This window comes from Buteo buteo, chromosome 23, assembly GCF_964188355.1.
Source record: "Buteo buteo chromosome 23, bButBut1.hap1.1, whole genome shotgun sequence".
Lineage (NCBI taxonomy): Eukaryota > Metazoa > Chordata > Aves > Accipitriformes > Accipitridae > Buteo > Buteo buteo.
In genome coordinates this window covers 685,281-712,864 of record NC_134193.1, presented here as the reverse complement: position 1 = coordinate 712,864, position 27,584 = coordinate 685,281, and the positions used below count along the sequence as shown (strand labels likewise).

The following is a 27,584-nucleotide window of genomic DNA, read 5'->3' as shown; positions in this document are numbered from 1 at the left end:
TCGGGAGCCGCCAACAGGCGCCCTGTGAGGAAAGGCCTCCCCTCTCGCGCGGGTTCTCCTCAGCACAAGCAGCGCGGGCAGCCGTTCGCTCACAACCCGAGCGAGCGGGGCCTGCGGAGAGAGGCCCAAGCACCCGGTGAAAACACTCGGCTCGCGGGGCCACGGCAGGCCTCCGCGGCGCCCTCCGTGAGCCCCACGCCCCCCCCCCGAGAAGGTCCTGCCCTGAGTGATGCTGACGGCACCGCCCCGAGCGCGGAGCCGACCCCACGGCGGGGCTGCGGGGGGCGGCGGGAGACGAGACGAGACGAGGCGAGACGAGACGAGGCGAGGCGAGACGAGGCGGCGCGGCCCGCGGCAGAGGCGAGGCGGGAACCGCCCGCCCCGCCACCGCCCGCCCGCCGCGCTGAGGCGGGGACGGGGCGGGGCAAACACGAGTCCCACCCCCATGGGCGGCCCCGCCCCCGCGGAGCTCGGCCCCGCCCCTCGCCGCCTGCGCGCTGAGGTGGCGCGGCGGGGCGGGGCGGGGCGCGGCGGCCGGGCCGGGCGGGCGGCGCGGGGCCGGGCCGGGCCGGGCCGCGGGATGCGGGCAGCGGGGCCGGGGCCGGGGCCGGGCGTGCGGGCCGCCCGCGGGGCGCTGCCGCGGACCCTGCTGGTGGTGCTGCTGGCGGCGGCGGCGGCGGCGCTGTGGGCGCGGGCGGCCGCCGCCGAGCCCTGCGCCGCGCCCTGCTCCTGCCGCCGCGGCCTGCTGGACTGCAGCCGGCACCGCCTGCCCGGCGGGCCGGGCCCGCGGAGGATCCCGCCGCTGCCCGCCGGCATCACGGGCCTGTGAGTGAGCGCAGCGGGCGGGCGGCGGGGCGCGGCGTGGGCCGCGGGGCCTAGCGGGCGGCGGGCTGTGCGCTAGGCCGCGGCCTAACGGGCGGCGGCGGAGGGGTGGGTGTGCGGGGCCGGGGCCTGGGCCTAGCGGCGTCCCGGCGGGGGCGTGCGGGGCCCGGCGGCGGAGGGCTGTACGAGGCCGGGGCCTGCGGGAGGCCTCCGGCCGCCGCGGTGTGGCTCTGGGGCGGGCGTGGCCGGCCGCAGTGGCCGGCGGTGCCGGCGCTCGGTGTCCGTGGGCTGTTCTCACGGGCTCGGAGCGCCGTGGGCAGTGCTGCGGCGGCGGGGGAGGAAACAAGCGGCCGCCGGCTCCGGAGCCTGGCTCGCGGGAGCAGCGGCAGCGGCCGAGTCAAAACCGCAGGAGCGGAGGGGGGTCTGGCCCCGCTGTGCTAACAAGCGCCCGAAGGAAGGCTCCGTGCTTCGGGGTCGCCGAGGCACGGCTTTCCTGCCTTTCGTATCCTGGTACGCGACGGTAACGTTTGAGAGGAGCGTGAAGCAGAAGCAGGTTGTGGTTAGTAAGACTTTTGGCAACGCCGGTCAAGCCAGGACTTAACGTTTATTTCAGGTCAGGCTGTAGGACGCAGTCCCTTATGATTGTCCTTGGAAGTACTCCTGGCTCCTGACTTCAGCCGGGTGCTGTGGCAGTTCCTACTGCTTCTAATTTCCTCTGCATCCCTTTGCTGCTTTGTGACTCTGTGACTCCTTCCTTCTCCCTCAGGAAAACCATTCTGGACTCCCCTTGACATTTACTGCCGTTGTTGTTCTGAAAAAAATGACAAAAGAACTAAGAGCCACCCTTCATCTGTGCTCCCAAGACTTTAATTAGACAATGTGCTAAATAGTGTTCACATGGGGTCGAGTGCGGTACACCTTTATCTTTCCTTGGCCATTACTGTTGTAGTCACCATTGCGTTTGTCACCTTTGGCTACAGCGTACTCAGGTGGAAGAGGTGCTGAAGTATGAGGGATATCAAATCCCTCTTTTGTGCACAGGGGAGTTCTCGGGCCCTCTTGAAGTGATCGTCTTTCCCGGTTGATAGAAGTAACATTATTCCAGACCAAGAGAAAAAAAAGCCTCTCTGGAAGATAGTATAAACATACAAACCACTGTTCAGTTAACTCCAGGCATTCCTCTAGGACTCAAGAGTCTGATCTGTATTAAAAAATGGGCATGTCTAAGGAAGCTTGTCACCTTCTTGCCCCTTTGTGGTTCTGTAGTTCTTTTCTTTCCCTGCATGGTAAGCAACTGGAAATGTTTAAGAGAAAATGTGTATTTCAGCACAGAAATACCACTAACTTGTCTGTGAAACCATTCTATGTTTAGAAAGGTACGAGTATATCTTAACATTAGCACTTGTCAGGGAGGGTGTCAGTGCCCGGAAAAGTGAGTTGGCAGTTCATCAAGTGGCTAATAAGCAAAACAATATCCATGCTGTTTGGAGAGCAAGTTTTCAAGCTTCAACAAATACTTGTATCTTTCTCCAAGCTGATAGAGGGTGTGTTTAAAACTGCTTGGCACAAAACGCAATGGTGCTGTGCTATGTTATGCAATCTGACATGTGCTGCAAACAATAAGTGTATCATAGAATGGTTTGGATTGGAAGGGACCTTAAATATCAGCTTGTTCCAACCCCCCGTCGTGGTCAGGGACACCTTCCGCTAGACCAGATTGCTCAAAGCCCCATCCAACCTGGCCTCGAACACTGCCAGGGATGGGGCATCCACAACTTCTCCAGGCAACCTGTTCCAGTGCCTCACCACCCTCACAGTGAAGAACTTCTTCCTTACATCTAATCTAAATCTACCCTTTTTCAGTTTAAAGCCATTACCCCTTGTCCTATCACTACATGCCCTTGTAAAAAGTCCCTCTCCGGCTTTCTTGTAGGGCCCTTTAGGTACTGGCAGGCTGCTGTAAGGTCTCCCTGGAGCCTTCTCTTCTCCAGGCTGAACAACCCTAACTCCCTCAGCCTTTCATCACAGTAGAGGTGTTCAAGCCCTCGGATCGTCTTTGTGGCCCCCCCCTCTGGACCCGCTCCAACAGGTCCTTGTCTTTCCTGTGCTGAGGACCCCAGAGCTGGGGGCAGAACTGCAGGTGGGGTCTTACCAGAGCAGAGTAGAGAGGGAGAACCCCTCCCTCGACCTGCTGGTCATGCTTCTTTGGATGCAGCCCAGGATACGGTTGGCTTTCTGGGCTGTGAGCACACATCACCGGGTCATGTTGAGCTTCTCGTCAACCAACACCCCCAAGTCCTTCTCCTCAGGGCTGCTCTCAATCCATTCTGTGTATGTTCTCTGTTGTGGCTTTCAGGATTTTGGCACATGAAGTGTGTGTGTGACATTTTTTCATCACTAGGACTACTCTAGCAGTTCTGAATCTAAATGAGCTATAATGCATACAAGCTGTTTAAAATTAATCAAAGCTTAATTTGTCTCGCATGAAAAAGTCCTTCATGTGCTTTTCCCTCTTAGTTCTGTGATATCATTTCACATAACTTTGAGGACTAAAAATTCTTGTTTTTCCTAACTCTTTCAAACTACTTGCAGGTGATGCTTCCAGTGTGTGGGGGTTTTGGTTTTGTTTGGGGTTTTTGTTTTTAATAAGGCCAGGAGAGTACCTTCAGAACTTGTTTTCATGATGGAAGTATTCAGGCAACTGTAACTTCATTTTTCCTGCTGAATTACATATGTTTTGTAGATAACCTGGTGGGTGTTGAAAAGGGTAGGGAAGTCAAGAGTTACTGAATATTTTTTGATATGTCTGCATCTTAACATTACATTCTTTAGAACAAGGGATGCAAGTCCTGTTTGTAGGGCAGTCATCTGTAGGGGGAAAGGGAACCACGATGCTGGTGGTCGCTGCCTTCCAGTCCTGTACTAGTGCCTGACAGTGTATTTATGTATCCTGGTAACTGGGGAGACGATGAATAAAAGTAGAATAAGTATCAGTTAATTAGTTCAGCAAGTTCCATTCACAACAGGTTTTTTTGGGTGAGCTTATGTATTTTCAGCTCAAATGGCTGGCTGCCTTGCTGCATCAACACCTTTACCAGCACAGTGCCACAGGGAGGAAGTGGGTATGCCCAGTTGGGCTGAATTAAGATCGTTCTCCAGGACTAAGTATACAGTAATCAGTTTGGGGTGTGCATTCTGTTTTATTTACTTGAGATAAATACCACTTAAGCTCAAAATGAATGTTTAGATGATTTTATATACAATACCAGATGAATCTCTAAAATACAAGTTTTGCATGTTTGCTCTGTATCTTGCATAACATGGGCCTCAGCAAAAATGCAAGTGTTTCTAAAATGACGGGTTCTTCAGTTTTGGATTTTTCGGAGTAAGGGAATTATATCTGGTTCTGCATGATAGCAGGAATCTTAGCTGTGTGATTGAACTATAAATGCAGAAAATGAAACAATATATTTCACTTTGTATTTAGTGATCAGTCAGTCTATTTCAAAAAGCATCAGTAACAGTAACTAGATATAAATAATGTCATAACTGTTTTATGTATGAACTATACCCAACTTCTTGAACGAGGACTTACTGTTAATGAAATCTTTGTTGTAGTCCAAATCTGAGTAATAATAGAAAAATACTTGCCTGGGCTTTCTAAATTAAAATCTTAATTTCTAACTTAGTTGTAAGACAGTAGGCTGGGGGTGGGGGATAGCTTAATGTTAGCAGATCCTCATCACCCAGGTCCCATGCCTGTCAGTGTTTAAGAGGCATTTGGACAATCCCTTTAATAATTTGCTGTAACTTTTGGTCAGCCCTGAAGTGGTCAGGCAGCTGGACTAGATGATCATTGTAGGTCCCTTCCAACTGAAATATTCTATTACATTATATTCTTCCTGAAAGCCTTAGAAAAATCAAGTTTCTCTTTTCTTTGCGTATTAATCTGACTCCTGAGATCTTTGTCAGTGCCCGCTAACCATGCCTGACACACAGGTTGGTCTGGCTCAGCACCCACGGCATGGTTTTGCTCATCAGCATATTATCTGGACACCCTGAGGAGTGTGTTACTGTCTTCTGTGTCCATTGTCTCATCCTTCCTCCATGTTGCGCTGAGGTCCTTTGGAAATAGTGTGGCTTAGTACTCCCGGTCTGGTTAAACCCGCTGCTACCAAGATTAGTCTCCTCAGCACTGGCTGGGTGCCTGCGTGTTTGAAAGATCCAGGGAAGAGTCGTCTTCCTCTGGGATTTGGGATCAGTGCTGCCCCTGCTGCTGTGCGTGTCTGATGGCTCCCATGGCCTGTGCCGGGCTCCTTCGGCATGCCCAGAGCTCCGGGGCTGAGCTGGGCTCCGGCTGCGGTGGGCAGGGTGGATCCAGACGGACCGAGAGGGTGTCCTGAGCGCTCAGCCTCTCCTGACATGGGAAGGCTGCTCTAGGAGCAGTTCATACTCGGTTGGTTTTATGTGTTATTGGCATTTAGGATGGGTTAATTACTACATATATTGAGGGAGCAGGCCTGCAGAGTGGCGTTCAGCGGCTGCATGTGCATTGTTCTCTTTTCCAGGTTCTCTTGATTTTTTTTTTTAAGTTGTAGGAACAAATAATTGTTTGCAAACCTGTTTGCTGCTGTATCTGTGTAATTTGCATCTTGATGTAATTAAAAGAATACATTAACAACCGTCTGACTTGCCGTGACACCCAGGATTTTAATAATTCATTGCTAGAACAGTATCTTTATTGCTGAGCCTGAGTGGAAGTTAACAACAAATAGTCTGTCAAGTCCTTGCTCTCTCCCAATAGATTCTGGTCTTACAGATCAAAAGTATATCTGGTGCCATGAGCACTGGGGTGAATAAAACCAGGTCCTGCTCAGGTTGTCTTCTGGTTAGCGGCAAGTCTTCCCTGCATGGAGGTTTCTTTTGGCAGCGTTAACACCCACCGATGGATGCTTACTGGTACTTGGTGAGGGTTAAATTTGTACTGCAACCCATTCTTCAGTCAGGGCATCGGTACAATTTCTTTTCTTTCCCTAGTCATGTTTTTTGGGCAGCTTCGTGTCTGTACAGGTTTGACCCTTGGGGTAGTTGAAGTCGACCATGGGCCCAAAGCTGTTGCAAGAGTAGGCAAGCGTGTGGGTGCGCTGACTGCCTGAGCCTGGTTGTCAACAGAAATATTTTTAACTGTGATCAATTACACTCTACTATTCTTTTTAACAGATACATAGTAGTTTAACAGATAGATAGTAGTTTTGTTCTTAAAGGGTAATTTTGTCTCCTGTGTCAGCAGAGCTGCAGCCTGCCTTATCTGAAAACTAGCTGTAGTAAATATGTACTGCGCTATGTCTGTAATCGTTAAAGAGAATCAGTGATATAGGACCTTATCAGAGAAGCTCATCAGGAGGTGAACAGCTTTTGCTGAAAATAGCTCATTATACCTCTGTCCTTGATATCAGAATTGGAAATGGAGTGAGAAGTGGGATGCCTTGCTGACAGATAGGCACAACTAGCTAGCAGAGACAGACTTTTTGATTTAATAGGCAGTGTCCAGTTATATATGCACCTATCAGCAGTTTTCTGACTGTGGTGAGGATATCAGTCGTGTTTCACGAGCCTGGTGGCAGTGACAGGCCTGTTCCAACACACAACGGCATGAGCTTTGGGGATTCGTCTCTGTTCTGCACTTGTGCCAGAAGGGCATCAAAAAGATGAGTTGGTTTCACCCTTTGGACTGATGTCTGTCCGTCCTCATTGGTATGGCTAGAACCAGGTTTCCATCACAAATGTGATTTTTTTTTTTTTGGTCATGCTTTGACTCATGTCACAAAATAGAGATAGTTCCTGCCCAAAGAGTTAGCTCTCAGAAGTGGACTTTCCCCCACCGCCCCCGCTTTCCTGTAACACTTTATGCACCAAGTCCAAGGCAAAAGTAAAATACTGCTTTAAAGTTAAAGCAATGGGAATAGCATCAACATCCAGTATGGGCTTTAAAACCAAACCAGATTTAACGACTCTCTTGCCCATTTAATACTCCAACTCCTGCATTTGTTTCCTATAAGCAAAACCAACTGGCACTAAAGCATGCCTTCCATAAGCTTCCCAGCCTCATGTTTCTCTCCCCTCCAACTTGTTTGGTAATTGTGTGTAGTGTGTATGTTGTTCCTTTAAAATAAGCCTGCCTTGACTAGTCAGCGTCTTTGAAAAGCTGGGCAGGCGGACAAAATGGGGATCGTTGCTACAGGAAACAGTTCAATAACAGGCATTTTGTAAGAAAGATAGGCAAGTATTGTCTGTAAAGCTATGATTTAAAGGAAAAATGTTTTGGTCAGGTATGATCTTTCTTTCAAGAAGCCTTTTTAACAAGAAGTTATTTGATTCAAGTAGAGAAATAGAACTGTCTAGACTTTTATTGTGAGTGACCACTAGAAGAAGCTAGGAGGAATCTCTTCTTCCTTTGGTGAAGGAGGAATTGTATGTATCATAAATGTGGTTTAAAACTTTTAGGTTGAATAAACCATACATGTTTGTGGGGTTTGTTTTTTTTTTTTTTATTGTTCCAGGAGTAGAATAACTTTTCTCTCTGTTCTCTAGGGATTTAAGTCATAATCATTTATTGTCATCCAACTGGAGCATTGATTTGTCTGTTCATACACTACAAGAAGTGTAAGTTGTTTTTTATGAGGATAAACTCTAAAGATATCCTACCTAATTCTAATTAGTGCGTTTCATTGCATGTCTAGATATCTGGTCTGACTTGTAGAAATATTCAGTGTCAGTTAAATAAAAATGGATGCTCTATGTTGGCAACACATTTTATGTGTAAAACTGATGCTTTGTAAGCAGAAAACTTTTTCATTAAAGATTACAAGACCAATATTTTTAAAAAGAAATGAGAAGTGTTTGTTTTGACTAAATCTGATTCTAAATTAAAGAGAAGTAATAGTATTCACAAAAATGGTAAAAACTAGTATGCTTCGCTATTAAATTGTTCAAATGATTAGTATTTAAGCTTTTAGGGAATCTCTTTTGTCAGCTACTAAGTATTATTAACATAACAAAATTGTTAAATGCGTTCTGTGATATGAATTATTTCTGCTGTGTACAGAAGGGGGTTGCTTCTCTTTGAAGTGCCAATAATCTTTTTTGGTTTTATTTTTAAGGAAAATGAATTACAATGAGCTAAGTGAAATTCCATATTTTGGAGAAACAACTTCTAATATAACTCTTCTCTCATTGTAAGTAATAGCTTGTCTGCCTTTTTCTTGTTTAACAAATGGGAGAATTTTATTAGAGTTCTGCTATCAAGTTGTAGGAAAACATAGCTTCTTTTGTCTTGAAATACTACTCATCTAAAGTGCTTTAGGGAATATGTAAGCACTCTCTAAAGAAATACAAATCAGTTAGACAATCAAGTCACCCTAAATTACCAATAAAATGCAGTCAACCAAGGCAGGCAGCTTTGAAGGGGAGGGATTCAGCCTAGGGGTGACAGTTCCCACAAGGAACAGCCCAGCTACAGGCCCCAGAATTTGAATCTATTCATATGCCAAGGTGGCAAATAGCTCTTGGATTTTCAGTATTGCTTTAGGAATCAACACTTTGAAGTATGTGTTACGTGTCCCATTTAAGAGGCTTGTAATAATGTTGTTACACAGAATCCTGTAACTGTTTCAGCCGTGCAACTTGAAGGATGGGATGTTTTGATAATCGTATTTGTTGCTGATATTTTTCAGGGTACACAACACCATTCCAGAAATAAATGCTGACCAACTCCAAGTTTACCTTTCATTGGAAAATCTAGATCTTAGTTCTAATCTTATCTCAGAAATTAAAGCTTCTTCTTTTCCACGGATGCAACTGAAGTACCTGTAAGTATGAATGATCTGTTATGTCTGGGATTCCTGGCTCTACAACAATAATGTTGAAGACCTCATCCTACTCTAAGTTACTGTCTTAAAGTAGGCAGTCTTGCATGGCTTTGAACTGATAGCAGTGCCTTAACATAGCTACAAATGTGCTTGAAATAAAATACTTTTCATACCGATCTGTATTGCATTTTCTCAAACAGTATGGAAAACAGTAACTGCTGTTGTCAAAGTGCAGGTACTTCACCCAGCAGGGACATGGAATGATTTCTGCCCATTTTGTGTAGATCACTGTTGACACTGTCTTAACCATGTCTAACTGAAACATGGACATGCAGTAAAAATCAGCTCCTAGCACTGATTCCTTTGGGAAAAATGATTTAGTTTGGTATACCACCATTCAGATTTGTGATGTGACTTCACAGGGAACTTGAGTTCTAATAATAAGTGGTTGCTCTGAAGTGCTTGTGCAGTTGTGTTCATAAAATTCTCCATGTGCTGAAAGGCCTCTTTTCCTCTTTCTTTCCTAGGAATCTCAGTAACAACAGAATAACTACTCTAGAAGCAGGCTGCCTTGATAACTTATCTAGCTCACTAATGGTGGTAAAGCTGAACAGAAATAGGATTAGTGTGATTCCACCAAAGATCTTCAAATTGCCTCATGTGCAGTTTCTGTAAGTAGCAGTCTTGAAAGCTTAAAAACATGGTGTTTGCAGCTGTGTCATTCATCTCAGTATGTCCTTGACTTTCACAAAGTGGTGCTTATTGAAAGATGTCTTAATATTTGAATGTCATCTTTATAAAAGGGAACTGAAAAGGAACCGGATTAAAATAGTGGAAAGCCTTACATTCCAAGGACTGGAGTCCTTAAAATCCTTGAAAATGCAGCGCAATGGGATTAGCAGACTAATGGATGGAGCATTCTTTGGCCTGGGTAATATAGAAGAATTGTGAGTATGCCTAGTCGTGGAATTTCTTTTAGGGAGTCTAGCTGTGGAGGGTTGTGTCCTGTATGGCTTCCCTTACATCAAGGCTGTACTGAGATATTGATGAGCTTCACAGGAAATACATATCTGTATTTCCCCATTATTTTGGTATCATGTCTGGTTATTTCAGAGGTGGAAAGATATTGGCTCTCTCTCCAACTTCTTCCCACTCGGTGATCAAGAATGCTTTGATTCTGTAGGTTGCTTTTTGGTGGTTTTCATCTGTGCTCCCCATAACATGGGATGGTTCTTTGCTGTGTGACTGTTCAACAGAGATAGCGCAAGGGTGTGCCATGCAGTGTTAGCAAAAGATTTTTTAAAAAGTATTCATTGAGAACAAAGATTACAGTTTTGCTTCTGCCACTGGATCTTTGCAGCTGTTGTTGAGTTACTCAGTTCTTCATATACTTTAGTTCATTCTTTTGATTTCACTGGAATGAATATAATCATGTATTTCGGGTTGCCTAAGGCTTAGTGTTAGTAAATAATTTTGAGATCCACAAGATGAAATTTTTGTAAATATATGTTTCATTGATTATCTATTTGGCAAATGTTTTTCCTTCTAATTCCTTAGAGAACTGGAACATAATAACTTAACAGAAGTAAACAAGGGCTGGCTGTATGGTCTGCGGACATTGCAACAACTCTATGTTAGCCAGAATGCCATTAACAGGATCAGTCCAGATGCATGGGAGTTCTGCCAAAGACTTTCTGAGCTGTAAGTCCTGGGCTGCTTTTCATTGGGGATTTTGTAATATTGCAATAACAGATTGGATAGCACATATGTAGGAAGAATGAATTACCAAAGGAAGTACTCAATTTCCTTGTTAGGCCCATGGTAATGCTGTGGATTTTACTTATATTTGTAAGTGTTCTGTTAGAGAAATTAATCAAAATGCAATAGTTAACTAAGTTCAATAGTATCTTCATAATTAATCCCCCTCTACTTGCCTTTAAAAGTGCATGTTCAATGTTTCTAGAGACTTGTCGTACAACCAGCTAACTCGCCTCAAGGAGTCTGCCTTTGTGGGACTTGGTTTATTGGAGAAACTAAACCTGGGTGACAATCGCATTAGTCACATTGCTGATGGTGTGTTTAGAGGTCTGACAAATCTTCGAACCTTGTAAGTACAGAAAACTTCTAGCTGAAATCTCAGTTTAATGCACTGAAGCTTTTGGAAATAAAGACAATGAATATTGCACCGTGCAAGCCTGAGATCAGTGTTTTGGCATTGTTGTGTGCTGTCCTGCCTGCAGGTATAGCGGGGCTGATAATCTTTCGGTCTGCTGAGATAACAGAATTCTGGCCCAGCTAAAACAAACCAACCACTTAATTTTAGTGGTGATAAGAAACAGTGGCTTGGTGACCTTGAGTGCCCAGTTGCATGTCATACCAGTTCTGAGAAGGTGTGGATAGTATGAATGCCAGTTGTGGAGTGACTGGTCAGCCTGGACCTCTCTTTATTCCAGAGGGTTTTGTTAGGGTTGGAACCTCAGAAGCCAAGTGGTGAACCCTTTTGGTTGTGGAAGGTATGGTTTAGCCCACCCTGCTTGTGTGCTGAAGTCATAGGCATAGCATATAGAAGGGGTGTAGGATTACTTCTTGCTGTCAGAGGCACAGCTCTGCACTTGCCAGGACTTTTCATAGCAGCTGCAGCTATTGGACATTTCTGACAAGAAAAGACGCAATCCTGGCTCTTAATAAAAAAAAAGTGTCCCAAGTAGATCTGAACAGTTGTAATCATCCTAAACAATGGTAGTTGAGAAAGGAGTGAAAGTTTATAACCCCTCTGTCAGTTCATTAAATAAATGCTTAAATAAGCAAACTTACCAGAGAGATTTATGTAAGCAGTCATATTCTGTTAACCTTAATGCAACCTTTTAATGAAATAATTAAAACTAATTTCTTAGATTTAGAGTAGCATGAAAAAGAACAAGAGCAGATTAATTAGTAGGTTTTCCTGGGCTCCTCAGGGGCGTCAATAGCTGAGAGGCTGGACATTTGCTTCGGGGTTGGAATGTGCGGGACAGAGGGCAGTGGTGATTAACAAGGCTCCAAGCATTTGTGCCCAGCCAAGCATGAGGAGCCAACTCCTCAGCTCACACAATGAGGGGCTTTTCTTTTGGGTTGCTCACTCATTTTGCTAAGTGGTCTGAGTAGTGGAGTGTAAAAATACTTCAAACAACAGGAGATACCGTGTTGCTGTCAGATTAGTTCCATTGTTTTTTGTATACTGGTTGTTTAAATGCTAAGGCTGACATAAATATTTCTCTGTATGTTCAGCTCCTGCCTCTATTCTGCAATGTAGCTTTAATTAACGAGAGTAAATCATAAAACTGTATATTAACTACAAGGTAATAAGAGCAAAATGGGATTAAAGGTGTATCTAAGAATAGCACTGAAGTTTTACATCTTACTGCATTATTTACTTCATAATACTGTGAGCAGTTTGGCATTGAGACCCCTCCAGCATTCACAATCTAAAATTCTGAAGCAGACCTGGAAATAATTCTAGAAACAAGTTTCATAATCACAAGAATTAGCAATTTGGGAATAAATTTGGCATATTATTCATCTAGTCGTTCTGATTAGATCACATCCATGTCAAGTACCTTAGTTTGGATAATTTTCAAAGAGGAAAATACTTAATGTGAGCAAGTATCAAGGTCATATTTGTTAAGACCTTGTGATGCATGAATCATGAAATTCTTTTCTTTTTGTCCTAAACTTTAAAGTGTATATATATTAATTGTGGAAATGGTTGCTGTGTGGTGTTAAGAACAAGACTTCCGTATTTCAAAGTAAGAAAAATAAGAAAATAATGTGTTACCACTGACAATGTCCTGGAGGTTGATCCCAGTCTCTTCCAGGATGTTTCTACGCAATTTACAGTCTTGCCCAAGGGAAAGCAGATACTTCATTTTTCTGCCATTAGCACAAGGAAAGAAGTGTTTATATGAGATGATGCATACAATTGCCTGTATATGTAGCTAGCTTTCTGTGTCACTTGACTTGCTTGGAAGCTCCATCAAGCTGATGCATATAATATCTGGTAAAATGCTGTACAGACTATTTTTCGTTGGTCTATTTTCCTTTAAACACACTCCTGTCTGCAGGGACTTCTGTGCACAATGGTATCAAAACAGATGAAAACTGTGGTTTTGACAGAAGCTCTTGGCTCAGTCCATGCCTTTCGGGCTAAAAATGCAGCTGAATTTATTTCTCCTTCTCTTTAAAAAGCATATAATCCTCTCTGAACCATATTGCTGGATTGCTTTTGCTGTTTAGACCGCTCTTCTATGTGAGGGGCCGAAGTGCTGTGCAGAGGTCAAACAGAAATCCCATTAGCTGGTAACAAGATTTGTGAGCAGAATATCAACTTCATTCTGAAAATCTACTACTTTGTGCCTGGCAGCTTTACACTGTAACCTGTGTGTGATCTCTTAATATGCTAATGCTATTATAAGCCTGTTACTCAGGAAGATTAATGCTGCTAGTGTATTGGTTAATTCACTTACATGAACCAACTTGCTTCAGGAGCCTCTCCCAGCTTCTGGTAAATAGTCCATCACATGACAAGTGCTAGTCAGACTGGGTCTTTCCTTAAATACCACATCAAGAAGTTGTACTGCAGAATTTGTTTATGGTTCTGTCTGCGGCACTGATCTTGAACAATTCTATTTTCCCTTGCATCTCTGAAAAGGGATATTCATCTTCTGACAAGCTTAGCTTTATAAAAGATTTTTGAGACCTTCCAGGTGATACTGTGCCAGAACACCATAGCTGGCCTGTACAACAGTAAGTTCTCTTCCCTAGCTCACCACTAGCAATGGTCATGATGATGTTACAAGGCTTCTTTATAAGAAAACTCTTCTCCTGCAGGGACTTGCGGAACAATGAAATCTCCTGGGCCATAGAAGATGCAAATGAAGCATTTGTGGGACTTGGCAGGCTGGATAAACTGTATGTATTACAAACCATTGAGATGGCAGTACTTCCCAGCCACGCGGAGTAGAGGGAGAGTGCAAAATATTGAGTAATTGTAAATCAGTGGCATGAGGCAGAAAGCCTTTCTAGTTGGCAGCTGTATTCAGTGTGTTTCCACTTGTGTGCTACAACCTCTTGATAGGGGTTTGGGTTCCATGTTCAGGAGCATTGGATCTGTGTAGCACTGGATCACCTAGCAGCACCAATTTGAAGAAATTAAGAATAAGTATTTGACTGCATTTATTATTGAATAGCCCAGTCCTGCTGTGTGATGATTGTCACTTTTTGTGGTTCTTTAGTTTGGGTAAAAGTTATCGCTTACCAAAAAAAAAAAAAGCAGATCAAAGTATTTTTGAGCAAATATGAAACACTATTGAATTAACAGCTTTTTGGTACTTAGACTGCACTTTTCATCCAGTGCCATATGCTTTGTGGAAGGCTCCATCCTGTGGAGCTACAGACGTTGCTTATAACAAACAGCTTGGTATGAGCGTGCAGTCTCAGGAACTAATGTGATTGTGGCCGATTTAGGAAGTTATTGCTCCACTCCCAGGTTCTACTTATCACTGTTTCATTCTGCTGTCTTAAATTACCTTCTGACACATCTCTAACCCAGATCTCTAAGTTGAGAATGGAAAAGAAACCCTGTTCTTGGGAAAACTAGTTGAGCCTTTAAGCTCAAAAAATAGTATTGATCTTTTAGCACAGCTAGAATTAGAAAATACTTAGTTAAACATCATAGGGAACTTCTTTTGGGTCTTATTTATGATCATATTGACATTCAGACTGGTTTCTGGGTTTGGGGGGGCTTTGTCTTTCAGAATCTTGCAAGGAAACCAGATTAAGTCTATTACCAAAAAAGCATTCTCTGGTCTTGAAGGACTTGAACACCTGTAAGTACTTTACTTTGTAGAACTTCTGACTATTTGTCAACTTCAGTCTTGTATTCTCTGACAAATTTTCAAAAATTTAAGTGAAGGTAGCATATGAAATCATACTTAACCATTATTGTTCTCTTTGTTTAACTTACAGAGATTTAAGCAACAATGCGGTAATGTCCATCCAAGAAAATGCATTTGCCCAGGCTCACCTGAAGGAGCTGTAAGTTCATGACAATTATTTACAGATTCTTTACAAGTCCTACCTTGTAAAGAATCCTTCAGCCATTGTAGGATTGGCTGAAGTTGACTGAAGTGTGTCTGCTTTCATCATGAAATATTTAAAGCAATGCTGGTAAATTATCGACTCAGAGTCAGTAGCAGTATACTTAGATTTAAGGTTTGATAAAATCTGCACCTCTATTTCCTTAGTTGCAATTAGTAGAAAATATTTTTTTTTTGCAGTGCTGAACCGTTCTGTTTTTCATATCTTATGGGTTTGCAGCAAGCTGAGCACATGCTGGCATGTAGACAGTGAACAAAATAAATAATTCATCAGGAATCTTTCAGAGGGGTTAGCAAGACCTACATTTTGTCTTCCCATTTTTGGGGCTAGGGAAAGACTTTAAAATTCACAACTAGACAAGAATTTTTACTTGCTCAGCAGATGCTTAAGCTGCTAGAGCCTCTTGTGATCTTCAGACATTTAAAGTATTATAATGTGAAGTGACCTTTACACCCAAGACTAATCCTACTGTAACACAGTCATGTCTCTGAGATAAAGTCTCTGAATATCATGTAATCTGTTTTAAAACTGTTACTCAATTAGTTAATTTTGGCCAGATGGACTAAGTCTGCAAGATCTGCCAGTTTGAGGAGACACGTTTTAGGTGTTAAAGACTTTCATTGCCTTCTCTAATGTATCTTAAAAGTGAGGATTTGTTGGTATGCATGGGCAAACAGCAGGATAGAATTGTGGCTTGTTTGCATGCCTCTTGTCTCTCACTACTGGATTCATCTAGTGGCAGATCACTTCTTGTTAAAATGCTGGACTTTATCCAGTCAGTCATACTTGTACATAATATTTAGGAAGCTTTGAAATCAGATGGTGGGGGAAAAAGTGACCCATCATTGCTTCCTGTTTGCAGTTCTTCTGTGGAGCAGAGAAAACAATCTGCAGTAGATACCTGTATAAAACAAATCACTTTCATTCTTAAATATTTATTAGCTGGCATGAAAATGAGTATTGAGGCTTATACTCCTTTCCTAATGGCAAGTATGTTTAGTTTGAGACATAGAGCTGCTCTGCAGTGTTATGTTCCTTTTAATTGCTTTAAAGAGGGATGGGATAATTGTAAAGACAGGCTTAATATTTTTTTTTTTAGAAGTTGAAAATCCAAGGTTATTTTCTTCAGAATTAAAAAGAAATGTAAGGTTTTAATGCTGACATGGAGGGAAGGTTTTTCTGGATTGTTTATAGCCTATGTAACTAACATTTTATAATAAATACCCGTAGGCATAAAAGAATACTGGAAATCTTGAAATTACTGAATGTATGTGCTTTAAGTTGTTTTGCTGCATGAAATCACATGTAGGAATGTGAAATACATAAACTTTAATCACACTTTTGTTTTGCCTTGTTTCTGCAGAATTTTGAACACTAGCAGCTTGCTTTGTGATTGCCAGTTGAAATGGCTGCCACAGTGGCTCACTGACAGCCATTTACAGCAGGCTGTAAATGTTAGCTGTGCTCATCCTGAATGGTTAGCAGGACAAAGCCTTCTCAGTGTGGACCCTGATGACTTTGTCTGTGGTTTGTATTTTTAATGACTTTTGATATAAAAACATGGTAACACAAGTCTGTGCAGGTGCCTTTCTGAAATCTGGCTGTAGCACTGCTGGAGGTACTTGGTCTTGGCCATGATGCATATGTGGGCCTGTGTACATCACGGGGTCTGCTTTGGAGTTTGGGATTTAGTTCTGTTTCTCTTTGCTCTGTTTTGTTGTATTCGAGCACTGAAGCTAACCTGAGGGAGTAATTCTGTGAGACTGCATTGGTTTTCATTTAGGTTACTGTTAAAAACTGATTATGCTTCCATTCTCCCTGCTTATGAATGCCTTTAGCTTTGGAAGAGCTGTTTGACACTTCCTTATTGGTTCTTGTCCATACCAGCAAGGCTAGAGTAGTTAATACTCTTGCAGATTTTCTGATGCTCCGTATCTGTTATGTTTATCTGGTCTCTGCCACCACAGTTTCAGACATAAACCTGTTTATTTTTGTAACCAAACTGTGAGATGGAAAACTGAGGGACTCTTTGCCCAGAGTCATGTGTGAAGTCTGTGGCAGGCCTGGAAATAGTCTGGTGTTCCATTTTCCGGGTGAGCAGTCTGATAAGTGTTACTTGTGTGTATGCAATTCTTTCATTCTTTTGGAGGTAAAGGCTACAATAATCATCATGTAGGCACAAGCACCCACTTCGCCATTCTAATATTACCACCGTGGTGCCTGACACTGAACGCTGTGTGTGCCTACGAAAATGTCTTTGCTGAAATAATAGGTATTGAAGTAACTCTGATCGAGTGGGATGAGATAGTGAACTGCCAGCTTGCTATGCTTTGTATTTGTAGAACTTAAAGGTTCTTCAAGATACCTAAACTATCTGAAAATAAGTCTCAGTCCTCCGTAAAATAGCCTAGCTCTTCAGCTGACCATGGCTTTTGTGTGTGATCTAAATACAGCAAGTTCCAGACAGTTGTACAAAATGCAGGGCGCTACTCAAGACATGCTTCTGCTCCTCAAGACATGCTTCTACGCTGCTTGTTTTCAATGCTTAGTCTGTACGGCTATCTGTGGTTCTAATCCTCTTTCACAGCTTGATTTCCAACTAAAAACAGCTGAATATGTGCACCTCAAGCAGGACATCTGTTCCCAAAGCTTTCTTTCTGCTTACATTGTCTTTTGAGTGAGTTTTCTTGCAATATTTATTGCAAGTTGAAGAGGAAAGTAACTAATCTTGGTGCTTTCCTTTTCAGATAATTTCCCTAAACCGCAGATAAGAGTGCATCCTGAGACCACCTTTGCTCTGCGAGGCATGAATGTGACTCTGACTTGCACTGCTGTGAGCAGCAGTGATTCACCCATGTCCACTGCCTGGCGTAAAGACAGTGAAGTATTGTATGATGCAGAGGTTGAGAATTTTGCCAGATATCAGCATCAAAGTGGTGAGGTGGTCGAGTATACCACTGTCCTGCACCTTTTCAATGTGAATTTCACTGATGAAGGAAGGTACCAGTGCATTGTCACCAATCACTTTGGTTCTAATTATTCCAACAAAGCCAAGCTGACTGTCAATGGTAAGCAATAATGGTAACAAAGGAGGAACACTTTTAAACTAAAGCTTTACCTGAATAGCTACAAGTCTATTTATCACTAGAGCTGGCCCAAAATAGTCTTGCAAGACTGTCTTACTGGTATTTAGAAGTATCAAGTATCTTTTTATAAAGCAGGATAGAAATGTTTGGGGTTTTTTTGGGGGTGCAAAGCCTTCCATTCACTTTTCAAAAGAGGCAGATATCTCCCATGCTTTCATTATAACTAACACAATTAGTCGCTCACCTAGTTAAATGGAGGTAGAATTCTCTTAAACTAAAAGCTCCCTCTGCTGTCTCTTCAGAACTAAGCACCTTTCCTATGTGTTTGTAAAGCTAGGGAAGATTCAACTAAAAATAACCGGTGGAACTGGAAACAAACTCTGAAAAATCAGTTATGAAGTCCTTTGTTTTTAGCCATAATGATTCTGTTTATTTTGGCTTGAGGGAAGGGAGGTAAGAAGACAGTGTTCACATCAGTAAGTAGGCTGCTGATCTCTGTTGTATCTGAGAGCAGAGGTGCCTGTGTTGCTTTTGCTTGCCCAGAACAGATAATGCAGACTTGGACTGACGAGATGGAAGTTCACCTTCCCTATTACCAGGGAAGAAAAAGCATGACAAAGGGCTTAAGAAGGCTAAACCTTTTCCCTCTCTTTTCCCCATGAGAAATGTCCTTCAGATCATCTTAAACGAACACTGTAGGTACTGCATTTAAATTTGGAGGATAGGCTTTTAGAAATGACCGCTGAAAACTTGTGCAGTTCTTCAGAAGAATCTGTCCCTCTCTTAGGGAGAACTACAGGTGTGTTTCAGATTTGTTTGTTTTCAGATATTCTGTGCTGTGGAGCTTTTGCTGCTTTTTTCCTGGTGCTGAAAATACTGAAACTGTGTCTCCTTTGATCCAGAGCTACCTTCTTTCCTGAAAACCCCCATGGATCTTACTATCCGCACTGGGGCAATGGCCCGGCTGGAGTGTGCTGCAGAGGGCCACCCTACTCCACAGATCTCCTGGCAGAAAGATGGTGGCACGGACTTCCCTGCTGCAAGAGAGAGAAGGATGCACGTCATGCCTGAGGATGATGTGTTCTTTATTGCAAATGTAAAAATAGAAGACATGGGAATCTATAGCTGTATGGCACAGAACACTGCAGGTGGTTTGTCAGCAAATGCCACACTGACTGTGTTAGGTAAGTGGTGTGCTAATCTGTGCTTGCATATGGATCCCTTCACTTCTGCAGTGGTAGTGTAGCTTATCTGTAAGTAGCAAGCTTAAGTCCTAAAGAGTGAAGTTATAGTACAAAGAGCAGCACTTGACATGATTTTTGAACAGTGAAGCTTTAGAAGCTAAGCTACCGTGCTGACCAGTGAAGTTAGTATTATCTTTGCAGGAGAGAACTGAGGGACATATCTCAATCCAGCAGTGTAGACTAGATAGACAATTTGTGTTGCCTTGCAATTTAGTCACACTTAACATGAACTATGCTGAGTAATAATGGAAGGATAGTTCCTTCTAGAGTGCAGTAATTGTTGAAGACACTGACTTTTAACTTTATGGTCATATGCAAATATAGGATTGGAATACATAAAGCAGACTGTGGCTAGCATAATTTTGGGGATGTTTGCTGTACCTGCATTTGCTGCAGTGATCCACAGAAGAGCTGAACTCATAGGATTTCCTGAATCCTGCGTTTCATTGCTCAAGTTTAGGCTCAGGTTGTAAGAACAGATTTTTAAATATCATGGAGTACACACTGGTGTTGCACAATGAAGTTACCTTACAATTTTTTTTTTTCCCTCCACTGTCACAGAAACTCCTTCCTTTGTTAGGCCCCTGGAAGACAGAACGGTAACCCGAGGTGAAACTGCTGTCTTGCAGTGCATAGCTGGTGGCAGTCCTGCCCCTCGCCTCAACTGGACTAAAGACGATGGCCCTTTGACAGTCACAGAACGTCATTTTTTTGCTGCAGCAAATCAACTCCTTATCATTGTGGATGCTGGACTAGAGGATGCTGGGAAGTACACATGCATTATGTCCAACACACTGGGCACCGAGCGTGGCCATATTTACCTAAATGTCCTGGCTTCTCCAAATTGTGATTCTTCCCAGAGTGGCATTGTCCATGAGGAGGATGGCTGGACAACGATAGGCATTGTGATTATTGTCGTGGTGTGCTGTGTTGTGGGAACATCCCTGGTATGGGTTATTGTGATCTACCACATGAGAAGGAAGAGTGAAGATTACAGCATCACTAACACAGGTAAGGTGCAAAAGCAACAGTCTTCAGCCCTGTTTTTAAACCAAAACACTTGTTAAGAGTGGTGAAATTTCTGGATTCATTACAGATAGATAAGATTGAAGAACTGAAGGCTTCCTTCTAAAATTCCTTCAGGGATTTGCTCAAATTTCTTCATTTTTGAGTTGTTTTTTTTTTAAAAAAAAATATCAAAAGTGTGTTGATTTTATTCCTAACACAGTAGATTTGTTCTACATTGAGGGAAAACAGTGAAGATTGGAAATAAATATTTGAATAAACTTACAAATGTTTTCAGGACCTGGAATAATGCATGTAAATTGCTGTTCTGGCCCTGTTAGTTTTGAAATAGCTATATGGATTTTTAGTCACTGAGGTAGAAAAAAAAGATAACTATATGCAAGTTGAAATTCTGGATGACATTTTTGTTAATGTGGGTAATAGTGTTGGTACTACCTTGAAATCTTCACACTTAGCTGTTAATGTCATCGATATTAATTATGCCTTGCAGAGGAGATGAACCTACCTGCAGACATTCCCAGCTATCTGTCCTCCCAAGGAACTCTGTCAGAGCCTCAGGAAGGCTACAGTAACTCAGAGGCAGGAAGCCATCAGCAGCTTATGCCTCCAGCCGGTAGCTACGTGCATAAAGGCACAGATGGTAAGCAAAGCCCTCACGTGTATTACTTGTGTTTCAGCAGGATGCCAGTGCACAGTCTAGTCCTCGTAGCTGGCGGCAGTATTGCACAATGCAGCGTAATACTGCATATTAACATCAAAGGTGACTTGTCCTAGAGTAGAATTCAGGGTAATCTGAAAATTTCCATTGATCATTCTGAGTTTGAGGCATCTCCTGTTTTTGTTCTAGTGTTTGTTTATATTGTGCTATCAAGGCTTCTGCATTCCATGCGTATCATTTAATCTTTGGTCCAGCAATGTCTGGGCTCACAGCTGCTATGAGTGCCTTTGCATGTAGATGTCATGACTGCTGTCCTTCAGGTGCCAGAGTAATACAGTTCCCTCCAGAGGCTCTTTGCTTCAGGCTTTGTGATCTGTTCAGCAAGGCAGGGATGCCATTAGAGAATTCCTAGGTTAAATGTCAAGGTAGATTTTTATGCTGTTTCTCTCCTTTGGCATCTCAAGAGTCCAAGCGATAGAGGTGGAAATAAAGTTCGCTTGGAACATGACTTGCTGTACCTTTTGTCCTTGGCATAAAATTACTGCCTCTGCGAGACATACAGTCCACTTGCTACAATTACAACTGAAGGGTCTACACTATGCCCCTATCTTGTTTGGATGCTTTTTAAGATATTTGTGTCACTGAGTCTACAGAGATGCTATTTTTTACCATCCAAATGCTGAGGAGCCATCCGGTCCTTATATAGGCTGTCTTTCAAAAGTGATCCTTCAGTGTAAGTTTTCACATCTGTCCCATGATCCGTTCCCTCTAGTCTGTAGTCCTACTACACTAGCATCTGTGTCAGGAAGGAGTTGAGAAGCAGCTCGTCTCAATGACCACTTTACCATCTGCTCTCAGGTGTGTGGGCATGCAGGGTACAAGTCTGGTATAAGAGTGTAAGCCTATGTGGATAGGTATTCTAGTTTGATTCCAGGGCTGTTTCAGCTTGGTGCCCAAGCTGATTGGACCTGCGTGGAACCCCTTTGCCATTGAAACAGGAGAGCAAACATAAGATTGTTCTTGCTCATGTCCATGGTTTTCCCCTGGTCAGCCTCAGAAGGGCAGTGCTATTGAGAATTTCGATGGTGGGGACCTAGAGCATTTGTCATGTGACTTCTTCAGTAAACAGTCAAGCTGAGTACTCTGTTACCATGTTAATTGTATAAAGGCCCTTCAAACTGTACTGCTGTAATACATGATCATGCTAAGATGTGAAAGAGTCTATGGAAATCAAGCATCCTTATCCTCTCTGAGAGTATTTCGTTTTTCCATCGTGTTTATCAGGTGGTGCAGCGCCATTGGTGATCTGCTCAGACTGTTATGACAATGCTAACATCTACTCCAGGACACGAGAGTACTGTCCATATGCCTACATCACAGAAGAGGACCCCCTGGATCAAACTCTCCCCAATCTGATGGTGCAGATGCCTAAGGAAACATATACAGCACGCACCCAGCATGAAACCACTACTCTTGATAATCTCTTAGCAGACAGAGACATGTCTGTCTTCCTTACCAACCACGACAAAATAAGTGAAAAGAAAATCTCCTCCCAGCAGATTAATGGTGAGTGTCCCCTTTTCCCTTTTGTTGCTTTGTATTCCCTGATAACTCTGGCTTTCCTTGTGCTGCCCTTCACTATGGACACACAGCTAATTCTTCAAGTAACTTTAGTTTGTGGAGTAACTCATCTGTTTATTAACCATCTGTTCTCAGAACTAGCCCTCAGTTTGCATCCAGTACCCAAGAGTTGAAGAGGGTGATGTTAAAAAGTTGGTCTGTCTTAATCTGCAGTTCATCTCTTAAAGCTTGTGGAATGTGATCCTTTGCATGTACTTCAAGGACATCTATTAGCTAAGAGTTAAAGCTTCACATAAGAAATTCCAATAGCCCTGCAGTTGGAGCTGGCCTGAGTCTCAACTCCGAAAGATTTTTTTTTTTTAATTATTATTATTTTTTTTGTAGATTGATTGTTTTTATGTTGACTTCCTTCCAGGTAGCCTTTTTAAAAATTCACACTGAAACTGTGTGTTGTTTCTGGTTACTGTAACAGATTGCTGAAAAGGGAGAGCATCCAGTAAAATGTGCTCTCAAAAATAGAGAAAACCTCAGAAAGACTGTTATTGCTGAGTCGCACAACTCAAAATACCTGTCTAAAATTTGAGTGTGTTTATCATGAACTCACTCCTGTTCATCTTCTAATTTTTCTTCCTCAGAACCTTTTCAGCTTCCTTTATGGGGAGTAAACAAAGACTTAGCGCTCTCTCATTCACACTTTCTGCATCATCAGTCAGCCCGTGAGACCCCACGACCTCTTCGAAGTGAGGGCATTATTGACAGTGACCGGGAACAAGCTGCTTCACCCAGACCTTGCCACAGGTTACGTGAACATAACTTTGATTTTAATAGGACACGGAACGTTCATGACTATAGTGAAACCACGTAAGACACTAAAATGAAGTCTTGAAAGCAAATCCGTATCAACTGACTTTTTGTATTTACTACCTCAGGACTAACCCCAAGGCCAAAGATGCTTGTGTACGTGTGTCTACAATTACAAGGTGACTAAACAGAGTCAGAGTCCCTAGGAGGAGGTGGCACATGCCCTTTTTCCTTGGATTTCTGTGTATTAGAAAATGGGAATGTGCAACAGAGAACACATGGAGGATTAGTGATATCTAGAAGAATAGCATTAAAACATGCATTTTCTGATGTTGGAAGCAGCTTTTGTGTTGGTGCATGCTTTGAAAATCTCTCAAGAATGCATAGCTATTTCACACTGCATTGTCTGCTTGAAAACAAATGTTCAGGGCCTCCTCATGGAATTCCCCAGTAACTGTAAGCATAAAACTCTTGGCCAGCTTTTTGTTCCTTAGACTGTTGGCAGGCATCTGTGACCAGTCTAACTTTGGGGCTTGTTTTCTCCTATGAATAATGGACTCTAGTTGTAAATAAATTTGCATTTATAAATATTTTGTATACACTAAGCATATAAATGTGTTGGCTGTAATGTAAATATATTTTTTATTATGCCAAAGTATGTATCATACTGTTAGTCTTGACAGCTGCATATCAAGCCATATGGGTTTTTTTTTTGGTGGGACTGAAAGCTTGTTTCTGAGGGGATGGAGTTGTCTTTGTTTTGGAAAGAAGTGAATTTACTATAGGTATGTGGTGAAATTGTGCTATTGATTAATTTCATTGTTACATACAACTCTGTATGCATTAAGCCTGGCTGACCTGACTGCAAGCTGATCTGTTTCATGACATTAGCAGAATTCCAAGTTTGACCCATTTTAGGTGTTGAGAGGGTCCTTAAATCTCTATATTAGGCACCTGTCTTGTCCAGGAGAGCATAAAGCCCAACAGACCCTGCATTAACAAGCAGTGGTAACCTGTATTCGAGGCTGTAGGATCCAACTTCCCAGAAGTTCTTTTAAATAGCAAACAAAAAGAACAGTACAGAAAATGTTTCCTTCTGGTCATCTGGTAAAATAGCTATAAGGGGGGAGTTTTGAGTGGTTTGTTTCAGAAGTTTATCTAAGCTTTTCTCTTTAAAAAGAGTCTTGTGTATGTTGCAGAGAGGTCTCCATGTATTTTTCCTAGCTGACAGTTACGTGAACTTATAAAAAGAATGTGATGAAAAGCATTGGATAAATTGGGAGAGCGTTTGATAAATGCTTAGTGAACTATACTGTGGACTTTCTGTTTCTTCTGCACAGGCAAGAGGCATATGTAGTTTGAAACACTTGTGTCCTTTTCTGTTGTAAAATATCAGACAAAATTGTTGCCCTGTTGAACTCTCTAATAGTTCCCTAGACCTTGGCGTGGCCAAAATGTTTAAATATTTGACAGGTGAGAAATGAAATGATATGCAGGGAACCATTCAATACTGAAAATCAGTATTTGCTGAGACAGAGGAAGCACAAACTTCATTAGTTAGTGGTATGTGCCTGACAAAATTAGGAGGAAGAACGTTATAAAGACTTCCTGAAAAGTTTGTTCTCCTGGGAAGATGCACCATTGTGTAGAAGGGGTTAAAGACTCATCAGTGATGGGTTTTCAGCAAATATGTTGTGCTCAGCACTAGAGTTCTTCAACATTATGCTGTATACTCATGCCTGAAGAGCAAGGGGCTTTCTTCCTAGTCATTGTTGCATTTTTTTCCAAGCTGTAGGATATGTACTAAAATCAAAACAGCTGCGTGGTATATTTTTATAAAGACAGAAAAACCTTTTTGGACCAGCCCAAGAGAGGTCTGTAAGACTTCCCATTGATCCATTCCTAGATAGAAGGGGGTGTGACTGAAGTATCGGATGCAGTCATGCAGAATCACAGCTGAAACTTTTGAGACTGTGGATTGAGTAAATGAGTGAGGAAATGATGGGAATAATTATTATTTTCCCACAGCTCTTTGGGCATGAATAATAGATCTATGCAAATGAGCAAATATTATCAAGGGCTCTTTACCATGCTCTCAAAGCAACCATGGCTGCTTTGGAAGCTGGCAGCTTTAGTAGGAAGAGGATCCAATTGTCCTTGATCTTTGGGTAAAGTAGAAAAAACACAGGTGTGAAACTCTTTTTGGGCTCTGACATCTGAAATTTTTTAATAACATACATGCTAAAAGAAGAATCTTAAGTTCATTCCTTTCTGGTTTTATTTCCTCCAGGCTTTTCCTTTCCAGACAGGATTTAAGACATGGTGCTTATTTTCAATCCAAAGTTATCTGTGTTGCAGGAACCCAGTACTGTCCGTTTAAATCCAGATGAGAAAGGTCATGTCATGAAACTACAGCAGCAGAAAAGTCTCATCCTTTTGGGCTGCTTGCTGCTTTCTCCAGATACTCACACAGGCTGCTGTGGCAGAGTGCCTCTTGGCACGTGGAGACCCACAATTTCCCACTAGTGGGAAAATAGCACCCCTCCTGCTGCTCTGTCTCCCATGGCCATTTGGCAAATGCTTGTTACTTTCTTTCATCTCTTCTGTGGAGTTGAGCTAATGCAGATCTGTCAGAGTACAGCTGTGGATGTCTAGACCTTAGGTGTACTTTGGGCACAACTCCCTAGTGCGATTGAATTCCCTTCAGGTATGTAAGATGTGCTTGGCCAGGACCAAGGCTTTAAAATTCATGCTGACTGCACCAGAACAAACTGAAGTGCTAGCTCTTGAAGCCATTTAGGAGCTAAAGCTGCGCTGATTTCTGTGAGATATTGGCCTATAAAAGCTGCCATTATGAATTAGGACATTTGCATCCTTCCATGAGCAATGGTATCTCTTTTAAAGTCCATAAGCTGGTTGTAAATAGCTGAAGCTTGTAAGTAGGTGAACACCTTGCTGTGCTTAGCATTGTGGAAAAACTTCCTAGGTAGACTTGCAGAAAAAATCAGGTCTTTCTTCTTTCCCCTTTCCTCCAGGAGGTGCAGATAGGACAGAGTGGCCATTCTGCTTTCAGTAAACACAAATAGTTTCTTCAATCAATGCCAAAGTACTAACAGTACAGGAACTGGGGGTTCATAAGACAGTGTGAGCAAAACTGCTCTTGTTCCCTATTGCTATTTCCTAGTGTCTATTTATATTTTTCTCACATAAGAATGTATATTTTGTATAGCATGTGTAATATATGTTTGTCTATTGTAATATACCTTCATTCAATAAAATGCTATATACATTGAGCATCCAGTGTAACTTTGTTAGTTTGCAGATTAAATAATTCATTTTCGTTCTATGTTATTTAATTTTTGTAGGGAAAAAAATACAGTAAACTTTGCTATCTGGACATGCTCCTGGGCAGCTGGCTTCAGGTGTCCCTGCTTGAGCAGAGGGTTGGATGAGGTGACCTCCAGAGGTCCCTTCCAACCTCAACCATTCTCTGATACTGTGATTCTTATTTCAGTTTTCCAGTAGGAAACACCCTGTACACTCTTCTGAAAATGTGTGGGTACTTCTCCCATGGTGCTGTTGACTTTGGGCCAGGAGACTTGCAGATCACTGTGCTCCCAACTCTGTCGTCCTCCTATTCAGATCCTTTGAAGTACCAAAGAGATTTTCTTTCTGGCAACAAACTGTCAGCATAAATGAGTTGGTGAGAGCGTGCCCCTTCATACCTGCTGCAGGAGGGGAGGGGTGTGTGCTTCCAACCCTACCAGCTACCATCCCTCCTAAAAGCCAGCGTAAGTTTTTTATTCCTTTGAATAACTTACTCTATTTCTATTGCTGTATTCTTGTGCTGGTTCATGTTCTGCTAATTAATCACTTTTGCTCTTCTGTGCTCCGTTTTGTATGCTTCCCCATTTTACCTGTTCACAGCTCTCAGCACCATGTAGCCTTTCCCATGTTAACCTGAGCTCCTGTAGCTGCCTCATCCTCTGTTCCTGCTGACAAGTGAAGTTTGCATCCTAGGAAAAGGTTCACGAGAGCTGGGTGTACACGCAGCCTGACATGCAGGAGTTAGTCACCCAGCTTGGCGCACTGCTGTTGATGAAGCACAGCACAAGACAGCCTCCGGCACAGGGCTCTCCTCTCCCGGCCGTAGCAGCCAGGGGCTGCCCAGGGGACCAGTCTGGCAGAGAGCGTTCCCAGATGCGGCTCCCGGGAGCACCAGCCAGCCCGCGCAGAGGCTCCCGCCTTGCCGGCAGCTGTAGGAGCCGGCTCTTCGACAGAGGCTGGGGCAGCCGCTGGCAGCCTCGCCTTGGGTCCCTGCCCGGTTTTCTGTGGCAACGTGTGATGCATTTGGCAGCGCTGC

General features: G+C 42.9%; 1 protein-coding gene across 1 annotated transcript; it reads left to right on the top strand.

Moving 5' to 3' along the window:
* Positions 1 to 532: 532 nt before the first annotated feature.
* On the top strand, positions 533 to 26,514 carry LRIG2 (leucine rich repeats and immunoglobulin like domains 2). The gene is made up of 18 exons (XM_075055769.1): positions 533 to 825; positions 7,414 to 7,485; positions 7,983 to 8,057; positions 8,556 to 8,690; positions 9,218 to 9,361; positions 9,494 to 9,637; positions 10,248 to 10,391; positions 10,654 to 10,797; positions 13,557 to 13,637; positions 14,483 to 14,554; positions 14,694 to 14,762; positions 16,189 to 16,352; positions 17,573 to 17,893; positions 18,814 to 19,095; positions 19,717 to 20,166; positions 20,672 to 20,821; positions 22,124 to 22,405; positions 23,056 to 26,514. Exons 1-18 carry the CDS (start codon positions 581 to 583, stop codon positions 23,283 to 23,285), a joined length of 3,204 nt encoding a protein of 1,067 aa, XP_074911870.1. The 5' UTR covers positions 533 to 580; the 3' UTR covers positions 23,286 to 26,514.
* The last annotated feature ends 1,070 nt before the right edge of the window (positions 26,515 to 27,584 follow it).

Bases quoted from the DNA above. Each gene is read 5' to 3' on its own strand.
- LRIG2 (XM_075055769.1), top strand. From the start codon at position 581: ATGCGGGCAGCGGGGCCGGGGCCGGGGCCGGGCGTGCGGGCCGCCCGC. The intron at 14,555-14,693 runs GTAAGTACTTTA...TTTAACTTACAG, and splicing joins CTTGAAGGACTTGAACACCT to AGATTTAAGCAACAATGCGG. The intron at 20,167-20,671 runs GTAAGGTGCAAA...TATGCCTTGCAG, and splicing joins TTACAGCATCACTAACACAG to AGGAGATGAACCTACCTGCA.